The sequence below is a fragment of the Glycine max genome, chromosome 1, assembly GCF_000004515.6.
Source record: "Glycine max cultivar Williams 82 chromosome 1, Glycine_max_v4.0, whole genome shotgun sequence".
Classification (NCBI taxonomy): Eukaryota; Viridiplantae; Streptophyta; class Magnoliopsida; order Fabales; family Fabaceae; genus Glycine; species Glycine max.
The window spans coordinates 48,489,336-48,504,424 of record NC_016088.4 but is presented as its reverse complement, the minus strand read 5'-3'; the positions used below and the strand labels follow the sequence as shown (position 1 = coordinate 48,504,424).

Genomic DNA, 15,089 nt, shown 5'->3' with positions numbered 1-15,089 from the left:
AAAAAATTAAAATAATAAATAAGGTAATAAAATACTGAAATTTAATACAAAAAGATAAATAAATAAAAAAGATAAGTTAACAAATTTTTGAAGATCATGGTTGAGGAGCTCAGTCTCCCGTTCCTCCAATAAAATAATCAACCAAATCTGCATGTCTTCATCATCCTCAACTCTTCCTCCATCTCCTTGGGCAGCTCCTTGAGCATTTGCAGGTCTTGTCTCCTCCTGAAAAATAGGTCTGTCTCCAGGCCGTGCAACAGTGACTCTAAATCGCTTGGTAGTAGGCCAAGGGTAAAAGGTAGGGTTCTGGCGATGCTGATGCTTTGTGAATGGTACAAGTTGTCATTCAACTGCATTTGTCCCCTATGATTTATTGTCTACTAGTCAGCCAAATGATGCATGTATGTGTGCATCTGGAGTTTCATCCTCTGCAAATAGGTTATAAGATGAACTCCAAGGATGATGGCTGAAGTGGAGGTGGTGGTGCATCTGATGCTGACTAATGATGTTGATCTTGCTCTGGCTGTTGTACCTGCTTTGGCATGTAATATTTTTCAATAAATGATCTATTGATCAGAGGTCGGATGTGTTTTGTTGGTGTGACCAGTACTCCATAGAACTAGTAGAGACCCGTAATTAAGGCAGGAAATCTCAGTGCCTTGTTGGACTTTTCTGGGTCCACTAAGTGCTTAGGAGGTTCAGTACCAACAAATTGATGGATAACATCTAAAATGAGTAGGGCCACATGAACACTAATATGTTCCATAATGTTGTAGACCAACTTACATTTAGGTAGGGTAAGATCAGAGTTATGGTCACTCGGAATGATATTATTGAGAAGGAAAGTCATCTAGATTTGACTCAAAGTTGTCATGTTGGTGCGCATAATTCGCAATTGCTTCCATGCCATGCTCCATACAAAATCGTGTCCTATGAAGCAAAACAACTAACTTAAAGTCTCTTCATCAAAACCTGTAGTCTGACTTCTTCTTGCAATATATTCACATTGTTGCCCCTCCTCTAAGATCAATAAATTTCCTAAAAATTGGTTGATGGCATCTGGGTCATAAGGAATCCATTGGTCCCACACTTAGGAGCACTTATCCTTAACACCCTTCTCTGTAGGCTAAGCATTTACATAAAATTCCATGACAATTTCAGGGTCATATTTAAGCATGCAAGTTGTGTGTTAGTTGTCATTTATGACTAACTTTTGCATAGAAAAGTGTTATAAAATGTTTATCTTTTTCCCAATTTATGGTTCTTTTTGTAGGTTTGTACATATTTTTAGGTTTAGTTTAAATTTTTTCAATAAAAATGCCCAACATTGTGAATTTAATGTGTTTCAACTTCTATTTCAAGTAAAAAGGATGACATGTGTGAAGGCTAGCAGCTGGTGTCTCGCTAAGCGAGGCTTGTGCATTTAGCGAGAGTCATGCGCTAAGCGAGGCACTCAGCCCACTTAGCGAGTTGGGAGAATCTGGAGGAGAATCTGATAAGCATTTGTGCGCTCAGCACGTCATCATTTTATGCTTGTTATTGTTATTTATAATTTTTCTATACTTTGCTTGATGACAAGCAAGATTCTAGTTTGGGGGAGTACCTCTTCCCAAGTGTTGAAATTAAACTCAATGTCTTCTGTTTTTATGTTTTACAAGATTTCATGTCTTGTGTTTTTATGCTTTACGAGACTTCAATGTTTTTTGTTTTATGCTTTACAAAACTTCGTGTCTTCTATTTTTTTTTATGATTTACGAGATTTCAATGTCTTTTGTTATTATGTTTTACAAGCCTTCAATGTCCTATGTTTTTATGTCCTATAGGACTTCAAGGTCCTTCATTTTACGTTTTTATAGGACTACAAGGTCTTTATTTTTAAGTTATAAGACTTCAATGTCCTTTTGTTTTATGGTTTCACTATTTTATTTTCTCTGTCGTGCAACATTGAATTGCAAAGTCGATCAAATGAAATTAGTGTTATTATATGTATTTATTCGGATATAATGCTTTTACCATTTATATATATTATGATTATATTATAACTAATAAATTATATTAATTTTATAATATTTTGAAGTTTATAGAAAATTTATATTTCATTAGTGTATTTCTATAGGATGAGTTGTTATGGATGTTAGTATTATTTTCTACTTGTGGGAAAAAAGTACTGTATATTAAGTTCTCTAATGTAAATATTTTTTCTCTTTAACATAGCGGTTTATTATTAGTTAACTATAAAAAACATAAGTATTACTAAATACTTCAAAGTATGGCTTTTGTCCAGATATTTTAGGCAATTTTTTTATTAAGGATTTTAATGATACCGTGTATATTATTTTTAAAGTATATTATAATTAATATGATATAAAATGATATTAAATGTCAGAATGAAATATTTTAATTACTGTAAATCAAATATTTTAAAGAAAAGAATAATATAATATAATATGCTTAATTGTAGTAGTACGTAGGCTTAACAATCTTATTTTTAATTTTTTAAAATGTATATAGAATATATATTTTTAATTTATTTCAGTTATTAAAATATATTTTTTATATTATATTGTTAAAACTATTGAACATTCCAGTTTTATATTAACTGTCTATTAATAGTACAAAAGATATATTAAATGCGTATGACATAAATATTTGTATAATTTTAAATGAGTTTAATTACCGCTTCAATATTATATAATTATTAAATTTATGTAATAATATCATTATTAATATATTAAATATAAAGTAGTATTATATTCAATGCACTCATTTGTTTAAATTAATTATGATGAATTTAAAATTTTCTAAAAAACTTAATATTTGATGAAACTTTCAATAAAATGATTTGTGTTTCTTCTTCTTCTTCCTCTTCCTCTTCCTCTTAACAATCTTATTTTTAATTTTTTAAAATGTATATAGAATATGTATTTTTAATTTATTTCAGTTATTAAAATATATTTTTTATATTATATTGTTAAAACTATTGAACATTCCAGTTTTATATTAACTGTCTATTAATAGTACAAAAGATATATTAAATGCGTATGACATAAATATTTGTATAATTTTAAATGAGTTTAATTACCGCTTCAATATTACATAATTATTAAATTTATGTAACAATATCATTATTAATATATTAAATATAAAGTAGTATTATATTCAATGCACTCATTTTTTTAAATTAATTATGATGAATTTAAAATTTTCTAAAAAACATAATATTTGATGAAACTTTCAATAAAATGATTTGTGTTTCTTCTTCTTCTTCCTCTTCCTCTTCCTCTTGGTATATTCCAAAAACTTTTTTAAAGTTTTATATGCTTGTGTTATGCTAACCAAAATTAAATAAAAAAGAATTATTATTAATTCCCTTTATTTAGTCATAATTAATTTACTTTCCAATATTTAATTGTTTTTATTTATAATTTACTTTCCAATTTTCTAATGTTATATTAAAAAATTAAAATGATGATTATTTTAGATTAAATTTTTCTCTTTTATATGAGACTTGGGGGGTATGAAATAAGAATAGTTTGGTAATTTAGAAAAGTAACGATTGACTTTCATTGTTTGCACTTATTGTACCATTAACCGACAATATAATGATTTCTTAAAAAAATTAAAATAACTCTTCTTTTAATGTCAACTTATAATTTTATTTTTTATTTTCTTTAAATCATGAATAATTGTGTTGCATTAATTTATTGTAAATAGTTTATTAATTTTAAAATTTTGTAATATGACATTTGTTTCATAATCACCAAACTTTTGTAGTTTTTTCAAAATTGCATGAGATCTCATACTTAATTTAATCTTAATATTTAATAAATATAATATATAAAATATGAAAATATTGTAAATGGGACCATTTGTAAATTGGACATTTTCCTATTCTTTTGAATTAGAGGTGTTTTTGTTCTGCTTCATACATTATCTATGGAAGATTAAAATAATAATTTTAAAATAAACTTTTACTATCTCATGGATTCTCTTTTTTCTTTTCTTGATGTCATACTTGAACCTATAATCTCATAAAATTAGCATTACTATTTCTTTGGATCATACCTTAACATTTACTTAAGCACCTAGAGTTTACCTCCTTTGCCAAATCAAAGGCAAGTGATGCACTATGGCTTGTCAACATCACTCTTACTCTTTGACCTCTTACTAAGGTCTCACTTTCTAATGTAGCTCCATGTGGAGCTTGTAGGCCTTAGATCTTCTTCATCAATGGATTCCTTTGCTTCTTGAGGTCTGATTGCAGCAGAATGGAGAAGAAGAAAGATGAATGGAGACGCCACTTCAAGTAGAAGATGAGTCTGGAAGAAGCTCACCACCATAGGAAGCCATGGATAAGAGCTTGAAGGTAGAAGATGAATGAAGGGAGAGGAAGAAAAGGGCACGAAATTTAGTGCCTCTAAAGAAGTATGAACTTTGAAGTTTAATTCTCAAATGATCAAAGTTCAGACTTCTTTAGAGGCACTAAATTTCGTGCTCTTCTCTTCCTCTCCCTTCATTCATCTTCTTGTACCTTCAAGCTCTTATCCATGGCTTCCTATGGTGGTGAGCTTCTTCTAGACTCATCTTCTACTTGAAGTGGCGTCTCCATTCATCTTTCTCCTTCTCCATTCCGCTGCAATCAGACCTCAAGAAGCAAAGGAATCCATTGATGAAGAAGATCCAATACCTACAAGCTCCACATAGAGCTACATCACTTTCTTTTAACATTGAATGTAAACATGCTTTATTTTTCCTTTTTTTCGCTAACTTGCTCAATGGGGCTTACATCACCTCTCTAAGATGTATAACATCTTGCATACCCCTTTGGGTAACTCAAACCATGCACAATTCCTCTTCTAATGTATATGTGTATGTTGCATCTCTCATCTCGCAACTAGGCTCACCATTCCTTTTATGCATCAACATAAGGAACACATATACATCTTCCATAATAATAATTCCTAGTTGGTTTCTACATTTGTGTGATTTGTATTATCTTTTTATTAGTTATATATAGCCTCGTGTCAATTTATTTGGTTGAGCTTAAGCCAAGAGAGACATCCTTCATGCAACAACCACGTAATTACCACAAGTCAAAGTTGTTGAACTACCTCTTGTTATTGAAGGTTTTCCCCTCTCTTTTGAAAGATGAATCTCCCCTTCATATTGAAGGATTTCCACTTCCTTCTTCTAAAAAGTTGTGGTTCCTCTGCATCAATAGTAGGACGGTACTAGCCATGTATACAGATGGCCTCTTAGTCATCTTTCAACTTCTTAGAATTACCTTATTTCCTTTATTCTTTTTCCTATTTTAAAACCTCACTCATTTTCTGCTTTTAAAATGTAATTCCTTTTTCCTCTTTCTAAAACCTTTCCATGAAAATCTTTTGGTGACCTAGGGGATCATTAACCCATTTGCACACTGTGTTATGTTGAGTGTATGACTCTCAAACATGTTTGGTACCAGGAAAGGTTCCACCCTATGTCACTAAAATGATATCATTTCAACAAAACCTTTCTTGAAACTATAATCTTTTCTTAAAAACCATTCTGAATTCTTATTGAAAACTCCCCACTTTTTTTAGGGCATATGTAAAAGCAAAGCTTCCAAGAGAATTTTGATGATGCCAAAGATTATTAAAGATTCATTCAAACAAAGAATCAAGAAGATTCAAGAGAAGACTCAAGATATGCAAGAACCTCAAGAAAAGCATCAAGATAAGTTTAAAAATAATTTTTTAAAGAAAAGAATGAACAACACAAAATTGTCCAAGAGAATTTTTCAAGAAATATTTTTTACTAGAGTTTTTACTCTCTGGTAATCGATTACCATAAGGTAGTAATCAATTACTAGAAGCCCAAAATAGTTTTATAACTGATTTACAAAGTAGTAATCGATTACCATGGGCATGTAATTGATTACCATAGTCTTGTAATGTTCAAAAATATTTTCAAAATAGTGTAATCAATTACACAATATTTGTAATCGATTACCAGTGATTTTGAACGTTAGATTTCAAACCTCAACATGAAGAGTCACAACCTTTGATAAAATAAACTATGTAACCAATTACACAGTTATGGTAATCGATTACCAGTGACTGGTTTTGAAGAAATTGCCAAAAGTCACAACTTTTAACATGGTTTCTTCAAGAGCCATCAAATGGTTATAAATATGTGATCATGACACGAATTTCAAAGGCATCAATTCTGAACATCTTTCTATGAGTTTTTTGTTCAACTTTTGTTTTGTCAAGAAATGTTCATTGGGCAAAAACTTGTGCTATTCTATTTTCTTCCTCTCCTTCATTCTTACAAAAAGCTTTTCAAGAGACCGACTCTTGGTTATAAATGTTTTTCAAGAGACAGTCTACTTGGTTCAAGGAACAAGTATGTTCCTTGGTTGAATCACTAGACACAAAGGAGTAACGTCCTTTGGGGTTCATTGCAAGAAGTGGAATTTGCTTCTTGGTGTAATCATAGAACACAAAAGAGGAAGGTCCTTTGGGGTTCATTGCAAGAGGTGGGATTGCCTCTTGGTGTAATCACTAAACACAAAGGAGGAAGGTCCTTTGGGGTTCATTGCAAGAAGTGGAATTTGCTTCTTAGTGTAAACACTGAACATAAAGGAGGGAAGTCATTAATTTGTGGTTCATTGCTTGTAAAAGGTTTTTACAAGGTTAGTGAAAACGCTCAAGTGGAATTTTCTTGAGGACTGGACGTAGGCATGGGTTGTGGCCGAACCAGTATGAATCCGGTTTTACATTCTCTCTTTCCTTAATCTCTTTTACTTTCTGTTGTGTTTTTATTTCTTTAAGTTTACTTCTCCTTATTTGTTATTCGAATAACTTACAATTAAAGAAGTAATTGAATCTAGGGAATATCTAAGTAAGAGAAATTTTTCAATTAGGAATAGTCAACGAAATCTTAATTCAACTCCCCCCTTCTTAAAATTTCTGAGACCACTTGTACAACAGCATATGCAACAATCACATGAATGCAACTACAACTAAGGCTATTATTATCATCGACTCCATAGGAATCGATTTTTTACTTTGCAATTATCACAGTTCATTAGAAATTAAACAATTAGGAAAATGTTAACTCATTGGCAAGTGCACCAATTTGTCCAAGTAGTAATTTAAAATTGTAAGATTGAGTATCGCTTCTACAGGGATTTTGTTTGTATTCAAGATGATATATATCTAATTCTTGTACAATTAATGAATAGATTTAAGAAGTGAAAGTTGAGTCATTTTTGTAAATTAAAAAAACTATACTATTCTAAGCTGTGATTAAGTAAGAAAAACAAACACTAGGAGTGGCAAAGGATCGTTAACATAAGATGTGAATATTTAGGGGGCTTTCCTATCGAAGCTACTCTTGATGCGATATAATTAATTTTTCTCTATTTAATTTTACTCTAGTTATCACCTACATCTATTAATGTACTCTAATCGTATTCCTCACATGAGAGAGCCTAATTCCCGTAATTTCTTTCTTAATCCCTCAAGAACTAAATTAGTTGAATCGCATGGCTAATGGAGATGCATAAACAGACTAAACAACCTCACACTATCCCTAGCAATGAAGCATTTAGATTTTCTTTCCGGTTCTAAGGATTAAAAACACTTTTTGATGCCTAAACCCTAAACATAGCATATATATGGGTGATCAAACCCAAATACATGTGAATAAGCATAAAAGTATACAATGAAATGGAAATAACATTAAATAGATAGTGAGAGTCATTATATCAAGAGAGTTTGGTGGAAAGCTCCCCAAAAATGAGTGGTTTAGCCTCTCATTGTCATGAGAGGCCTAACTATACAAAAAAGGATGAAAATGTGTGGAGGAATGGAAGGAAGATGGGTGTGGAAGTAGTAAGTTCCTCCCAATGGTTGTCTTCTTCTTCTTCCTCGAGCTCTAGGTTTTTATGTTGTGATCTTAGTTTGTAGTACCCGTTTTCCTTTTTGATTCTCAATTAAAAACCATCCTGGTCTGAGTTTTTGCGCTAAGCGCGATCGTGTGCTAAGCACGAGTAAGTGACTAGACGCTAAGTGCACAAGACATGCTAAACACATCTTCACGTGACTGCAAGCTCTCCAAGCAGCTTCCTCACATTAAGTGGGATCTTCCCTCTAAGTGGCTTCAACACACTAAGCGAGCCTGGTGCGCTAAGCGAAAATCACCAGACTTCAACTCCTCTTCCAATCCCTCATTTGTATTTCTACAAAAAAAAAAAAAAAAACCCACCAAAACAGTCTAAATCTAATAGTTTAGGCATCTACTACACAAAAAACTCAGAGATGCAAAAATTCCAATGATTCACACAAAAATAAGCAATAAAAGAGGAGAAAATTGATAATTCCTATATGTTTTAATTACAAAATATGCTTATGCACATCAATTATCAGTAAAAGATTGAAAAATGATATGGGAAATATTGAGATTTTATTTAAAAATAGAAATAAGATAAATAAATAAGATAAAAGAATATTTGATTGGGATTAAATTTAGATTTTGGAAAATGTTGTGATTGGGGTTTTGTATCGAGACTCTTGTTAAACTAATCTAACAATTCAAGGTTCTTCCATAATAGCGAATTAATCCAAGGTAATCTTTGATCTCTTTTAATAAATGAAGATGTATCTAATTGAATAAACTCCTAGTGTCGCAGTGCTATGTCCAATTAAATCATTTAAGCTCTTTACTATTTTTTTTATCCACCTAGGATTAATCCCACTGTTATGAATTAAAACCTAATATTTTCTCTTATGGTTCCAACACACTAAGTTCACTTCTCAAATCACCCCTAAGTGCCTAACATCATGCAAACAATGATCCAATATCAACAATGTATAAAATCAACAAGAGAAGAATTAAAGGAACATAGATTAATAGAACCTCAAATAACTATATTAACATAAACAAATGTCAAGGGCTTCACCCTAATCCGAGAATGTGGATGACAACTCACACATAGCCATGAAAACTAAAACAAGAAGAAAAAAATATCAAACTGAAATATAGAGAGAAGGAGAAGGGGGAATCCTAGGCTCTCGATCTATGTTCCCAATGCGTTAAAGTTTGAAAATAAAAGTTTAAAAACCTCTTTAAAGTTATGTTCTAAAAGTATATAATGCTTAATTACAAAAAGAGAATACAAAATAACAAAGAAAAAAAAATCTAATCAGGCTCACACCTTGATGATCATGGCCATGAGGTTGTGATCTTCTTGCAAGTGCTATTTAGGGTTTAACTCTGATGTCAAATCATGTGGTCATGATCCTGATCACCCCTAGTAATCTTTTATGCACAATATAACAAAACCTCATTATTTTTATCTCTATTTCAAAGTCTTTTGTGCTCAAACTTTCTTTTGTAAATCCTTCATGTCAAGAGTGATCTTGGAATTACTAAACTATAATAGAAACAAGGCAACCATTGAGACAAATCCTAAAAGCATGAAACAATCAAAATCAATCTAAAAGATATAGATAAATGTATCCTAATTAAAATACTATGCAAAGATGACCTAAAATGCAACGCATCAGCCCTCTGATAACTGCTAACTAATTGACTGTTGATAATAGAAAATAAAGCAAAATTGTCTTTAAAAATAATTTAACAGTTATTTGTGCTTAATTGATAAGAATTGATGTTTTTTCAAATCTTGGCTGTAGATATAATAACTAGAAGGACTAAAAGCAAAAAGTTGTAGAAATAACAAAGAAAAAAGAACTCAGCATCAGGCCCAACCCAACGTCTCGCTCAGTGCGAAGCACGTGCTGAGCGCAAGCAGTCACGCTAAGTGCGCAATCCAAAACAGTGTCGCTGAGCGATAGCAGCTTGCTAAGTGTGAGATACAACATGCGCTAAGCGAGAGGAGTGCGCTAAGCGAGCTTATGATGGCCCAAGTTCACTTCAGCAGCTATGAATAGAGAGTCAGGCCAAGGGGAAATGACACACTGAGTCTCAGAGCATTCTCACTACTACCTAAAGCCTGAGAACTCTTCCTTAGGGAATTCTCTTCTCTCTTCCACCATTTTATCCCTTTCTTTCTTTCATCCCTTTTCTTCCATCAGTTCTTATATCTCATTCAGTGTAAAACCCTCAATGGCCATGAGAGGCTAAACCCCTAGTTAGGGCCTGGTAGGCATAAAAAGCTAAAACGATGTTTGATGTACTTTTCACTATTTATCAACGCAACAACAAGTGTTTTCTATCCTATTGTCTTTTCTATTTATCTTTCATGCATTATTCATCTTTACATTCTTTTAGGGGTTAGGTAATCAACAGAGGGTAACTTCTAAATAAGATTTAAAGAAAGTATGCATGCATTAGTTTTAGGGGTTAGATGTTCGACAGAGGGTAACTTCAATTCTAATAGAACAAAAAGAAAAAATATCATAAGGAAATCATTGCTAGACATAATAATAACTTTATGCCCATGCATTTAAGTGTAATCTAGAATTTAATCTTCATGCATTTTATTTGTTGAATCTTTTCAAAGGCATTTGGAGGATATATAAATAAAATAGGCTTTTCATCGTAAGGCATCAGGGGCAAGTAAATGAATAGATGTGGGTAGGATAAATTCACTTGAGTTGATAAAGAAAAATCATAAAATCATACATCCTAGGCAAACAAGGCATACTAGGTCATAACATTCGCATTCCATTGAATTCCCTAGTTAACTCTTTTGCTTTCTACTATTTACAATTCCCTGTTATTGTTTATTAATATTTCTTCTACCCCTCTCTTAATTAAGTCTTCTCTTATAAATTTAAAAGTATTCAATACAAGTACAACACAAAATCCCTATGGAATTCGACACTCGGACTTCCGAGGTTTACTACTTGGACATTTGGTACACTTGCGAAATGATTAATAAGTTTTTGGCGCCGTTGCCAGGGATTTTGTCTTCGTACTTGGTTGTCATACCTTTTCAATTTATAAGCAATTCTTCTATTCTTCATTTCGCAATTCTTCTTTCCCATTCTTTCTTCCATAATTTGCACGGTAGTGCTTGTTTTTGTATATGTGAGGTAGAACTGCAGCTAGAGATATAGCCCCTATCAACTTGGAAATTGAAGCTACTTGCAGGCGTAAGAACGTTGGAAGAAGAAGGGAGCAAGAAGCACAAGGAAGTAGTCACACCTCACCTCCTCCTTCTCCATAAATCCATATTTAAATGGAGAAAGAACATGCACAACGAGTAGGGGTGGGAATAGGCCAGGCCAGGCCAGGCTTTAAAAGGCCTGAGCCTAACCTACGATTAATTTTTGAGGCCTGAGCCTGGCCTATAGCCTATCAAAGGCTTTTATTTTGGCTCGTCCTAGCCTTTTTAAAAGCCTAGCCTGGCCTGGTAGCCTATTTAAAAGTCTTTTTCACATTAAATCTTTAATATTCCTAGTTGTTTTTACCAAAAAAAAATAAAAATAACACACTTTGTATAATAGGCTAAACAAGGCCTTAATATATAATTTGCCTTAATTTTTAATCTAACGTTAATTTAGTTGGTAGTCCTAAAAATATATTAATAATATAAAAGCTTGAAGTGAAAAGGATATGATTTTTGTTTGTTTAGGAACGTAATAGGAAAGTTTAAAAAAAAAGGAAACCTGATAGAAAAAGGATATGATTTTTGTATAGGAACGTAATAGGATATGATAGGATATGATTTTTGTATAGGAACGTAATAGGATATGATAGGATATGATTTTTATTTGCTCTAGAATACAGGAACGTAATAAAAGAAAAAGAAAACCTAATAGGAATAGAAAAAGGAACTGTTAACAGAAATAGGAAAACTAATAAAAATAATGAAAAATATAAAGGAACATATGACTCACACCTTGTAATTAAAATTTTACTTAATTATAGGAATGGAATCTGCTAGTTTTTTAAAAAATAATATTAATTGTACCCAAAAAATAATATATGTATATATATATATAGGCCAGCCTATCATGCTTATAAGGCTTTTTAATAAGCCTAAGCCTGACCTATTTAATTTAATAGGCTTTTAAAAAAGCATGAGCCTAGCCTTTTAATTAAATAGGCCAGGTTAAACCAGGCTTTATGTAGGTCACGTCATAGGCCCCTGTAGGCCGGCCTAGCCTATTCCCACCCCTAACAACGAGTCACACTAGAGGACTACTCTAGTACAACTACTTCGCAATTCTTCACAAGCATTGCAAGACTGGAGGTTCAAGCGGCCAACATCTCTTATCCTCACTTTCTCATTCAACTAATCCAAGGGAACCTCTTTCGTGGTCTCCCAAATGAGGATCCTTATGCTCACCTTGCCACCTATATAGAGATTTGCAATACGGTAAAAATAGCTGGTGTCCTTGAAAGTGTTATACACCTCAATCTCTTTTCTTTTTCTTTAACAGGGGAGGCAAAAAGGTGGCTACACTCCTTTAAGGGTAATAGCTTGCAGACTTGGGAAGAATTCATAGAGAAGTTCCTAAAGAAATATTTCCTAGAGTCAAAGACTGTTGAAGGGAAGATGGAAAAATCTTCATTCCATCAATTTCCTGATGAATCCCTCAACGAGGCGCTCGACCGTTTCCACTGACTACTCAGGAAGATGCCTACACATGGGTACAATGAATTGGTGCAGCTAAATATCTTTATAGATGGCTTGCGACCACAATCAAAGCAACTCCTTGATGCATCCACAGAGGGGAAGATCAAGCTAAAGACACAGGAGGAGGCAATGGAGCTAATAGAAAATATGGCGACTAGTGATCACGTCATCCTTTGTGATCGAGCATACATGCCAACAAAGAGAAGCTTTCTAGAACTCACCACCCAAGATGCAAATTTGGCTTATAACAAGCTATTATCCCAGAAAATAGAAGCCCAAACAGAAACTCTCAATAAGCTTCCACAACAACTACAAGCGGTAAGTCCTTCTCACTCTTATGTTATGCAGGTAAGGGGATGCCACATATGTGGAGGAACACACGAGCCTGGGCAATGTATAGCCCAAGAAGATTCTTCCAGGGGTATAAACTACATGGGAACTCAGAATTGCCATGGATTCCAAGGCTACAACCAAGGAGGACCGCTGAAATTCAACCAAGGGAGGAATTTCACACAGGGCTCAAGCTAGAGGAATCATCCAGGGAAATATTTCAACCAACCCAGAACTCCAACCAAGGGATAAATCTCTATGAGAAGACTAGCAGGCTTGAAGAGACGCTAAATCAATTCATGCAGGTATCCATGTCCAACCATAGGAACACATAAGCCTCCATCAAGAACCTAGAGATAAAAGTGGGGCTATTAGCTAAACAAATGGCTGAAAGACCCACCAGCAGCTTTGGAGCCAACACAGAAAAGAACTCAAAGGAGGAATACTAGGTAGTGTGGACTAGAAGCCAGAAGAGAATTGAAGGAGATCAGTCTGAGGAAGGAAAGGCAAACAAAGAATGAGAGAGAGATGAAGAAAAGAAGAAGGAAGAAGGGAAAGAAGAAGAAAAAAGGTCTTAACCTCTAAGACTAAAAACCAGCTAGCCCGAGAGGCTAGGAAAAAAGAGCCACTAGTCCCTCTAAAGGAGCCCCCATATCTTTTAGTGCCATCAAAGAAGAATAAGAAGCACTACTTCAAGTGCTTCTTGGAAATATTCAAAGGGCTGGAGATAACCATGCCATTTGGGGAAGCCTTACAGTAGAGGTCGCTCTACACCAAATTCATGAAGGACATCCTCACCAAGAAGAGGAAGTACATTGACAGTGAAAGCATTGTAGTGGTAGGCAACTGTAGTGCAGTGATACAGAGGAAGCTGACCGAGAAATTCAAAGACCCCGAGAGCGTGACAATCCCTTGCACCATAGGGAATGAGTTAGTAGGGAAGGCTCTCATTGACTTAGGAGCAAGCATCAACTTGATGCCCCTGCCAATGTGTAGGAGAATTGGAAACCTGAAGATAGACCTTACCAAGATGACGCTCCAGCTAGCAGATCGATCAATCACCAGACCATACAGGGTAGTGGAAGATGTCTTGGTCAAAATCCATCATTTTACCTTTTCGGTAGATTTTGTAATCATGGACATAGAAGAAGATGCATAAATTCCTTGTATCATAGGCAGACCCTTCATGCTAACTTCCAATTGCGTGGTAGATATGGGGAAAGGCAATCTAGAAATGAGTATCGATGACCAAAAGATAACCTTCAATATTTTTGAAGCAATTAAATGCCCAGGGGAAGATAGGAGGTGCTTCAAGGTGGAGGTAGATAAAAAAGATGTCGGTATTCTCCAAACCACAAAAACTTCATTGGATAAAGCTCTGATCAATGTTGTGGATTGTCTACCCACTGAAGAAGAGAAGGATCTAAGGTCTTGCTTGGAAGACCTAGGTCATGAAGGAAATATTCCTGCCGAGGGGACCAATTGTGAATTGAAAAGTAGGGATCCATCTGAGAAGACCATGTTGGTCGTGCCAGACGCCTCACCTCCTACACAACCACCACTACAGGCCGCACATCACTAGTAGGCATTCACGTTAGCCCTGCTGGATATGCACAGTCAGATGCTCCATTCCATCTATCAGGGCCAGCAGATCATAGTCAATGATCTTCACCTAAAGATGGACCCACCATTGACGACCCTAGAGGCCTTCATCTAGCAGGTTGTTGGGCAGGAGGCCAACCCTCTACTAATGGGGGGGGGGGGGGGGGGTGAGCCCTCTTAGGTCAGAAAGACTACTGAGGCTAGAGTTGGGTAGGATAGCATGGCAAAATTGGTAGCTACTGATTGGGGCCCATGGCTAGACTTGGGTTGAAAATGTAGAAGCAAATGACTTTGGTGTTTTGATAGACTTAAGCCTAAAACTAGATAACAATCATTGTTTTCTTAGCAAAGATGATGATCCATGGTTATGGCATAAAAGAATTGCTCACATAAACATGGATCACTTAAACAAATTAATTTCAAAAGATTTAGTAGTTGGTTTTCCTAAATTGAAATTTGAAAAAGATAAACTATGTGATGCATGTCAAAAGGGTAAACAAACTAGAGTCTCATTCAAACCTAAAAATATTGTTTCAACCACTCAACCCTTACAATT

General features: G+C 34.1%; 1 protein-coding gene across 1 annotated transcript; it reads left to right on the top strand.

Moving 5' to 3' along the window:
• The first annotated feature begins 13,712 nt into the window (after positions 1-13,712).
• Positions 13,713-14,090, top strand: LOC102663486 (uncharacterized). Its single transcript, XM_006574192.1, has one exon. The coding sequence runs from the start codon at positions 13,713-13,715 to the stop codon at positions 14,088-14,090; it is 378 nt and encodes a 125-aa protein (XP_006574255.1).
• The last annotated feature ends 999 nt before the right edge of the window (positions 14,091-15,089 follow it).

Bases quoted from the DNA above. Each gene is read 5' to 3' on its own strand.
- LOC102663486 (XM_006574192.1), top strand. From the start codon at position 13,713: ATGAAGGACATCCTCACCAAGAAGAGGAAGTACATTGACAGTGAAAGC.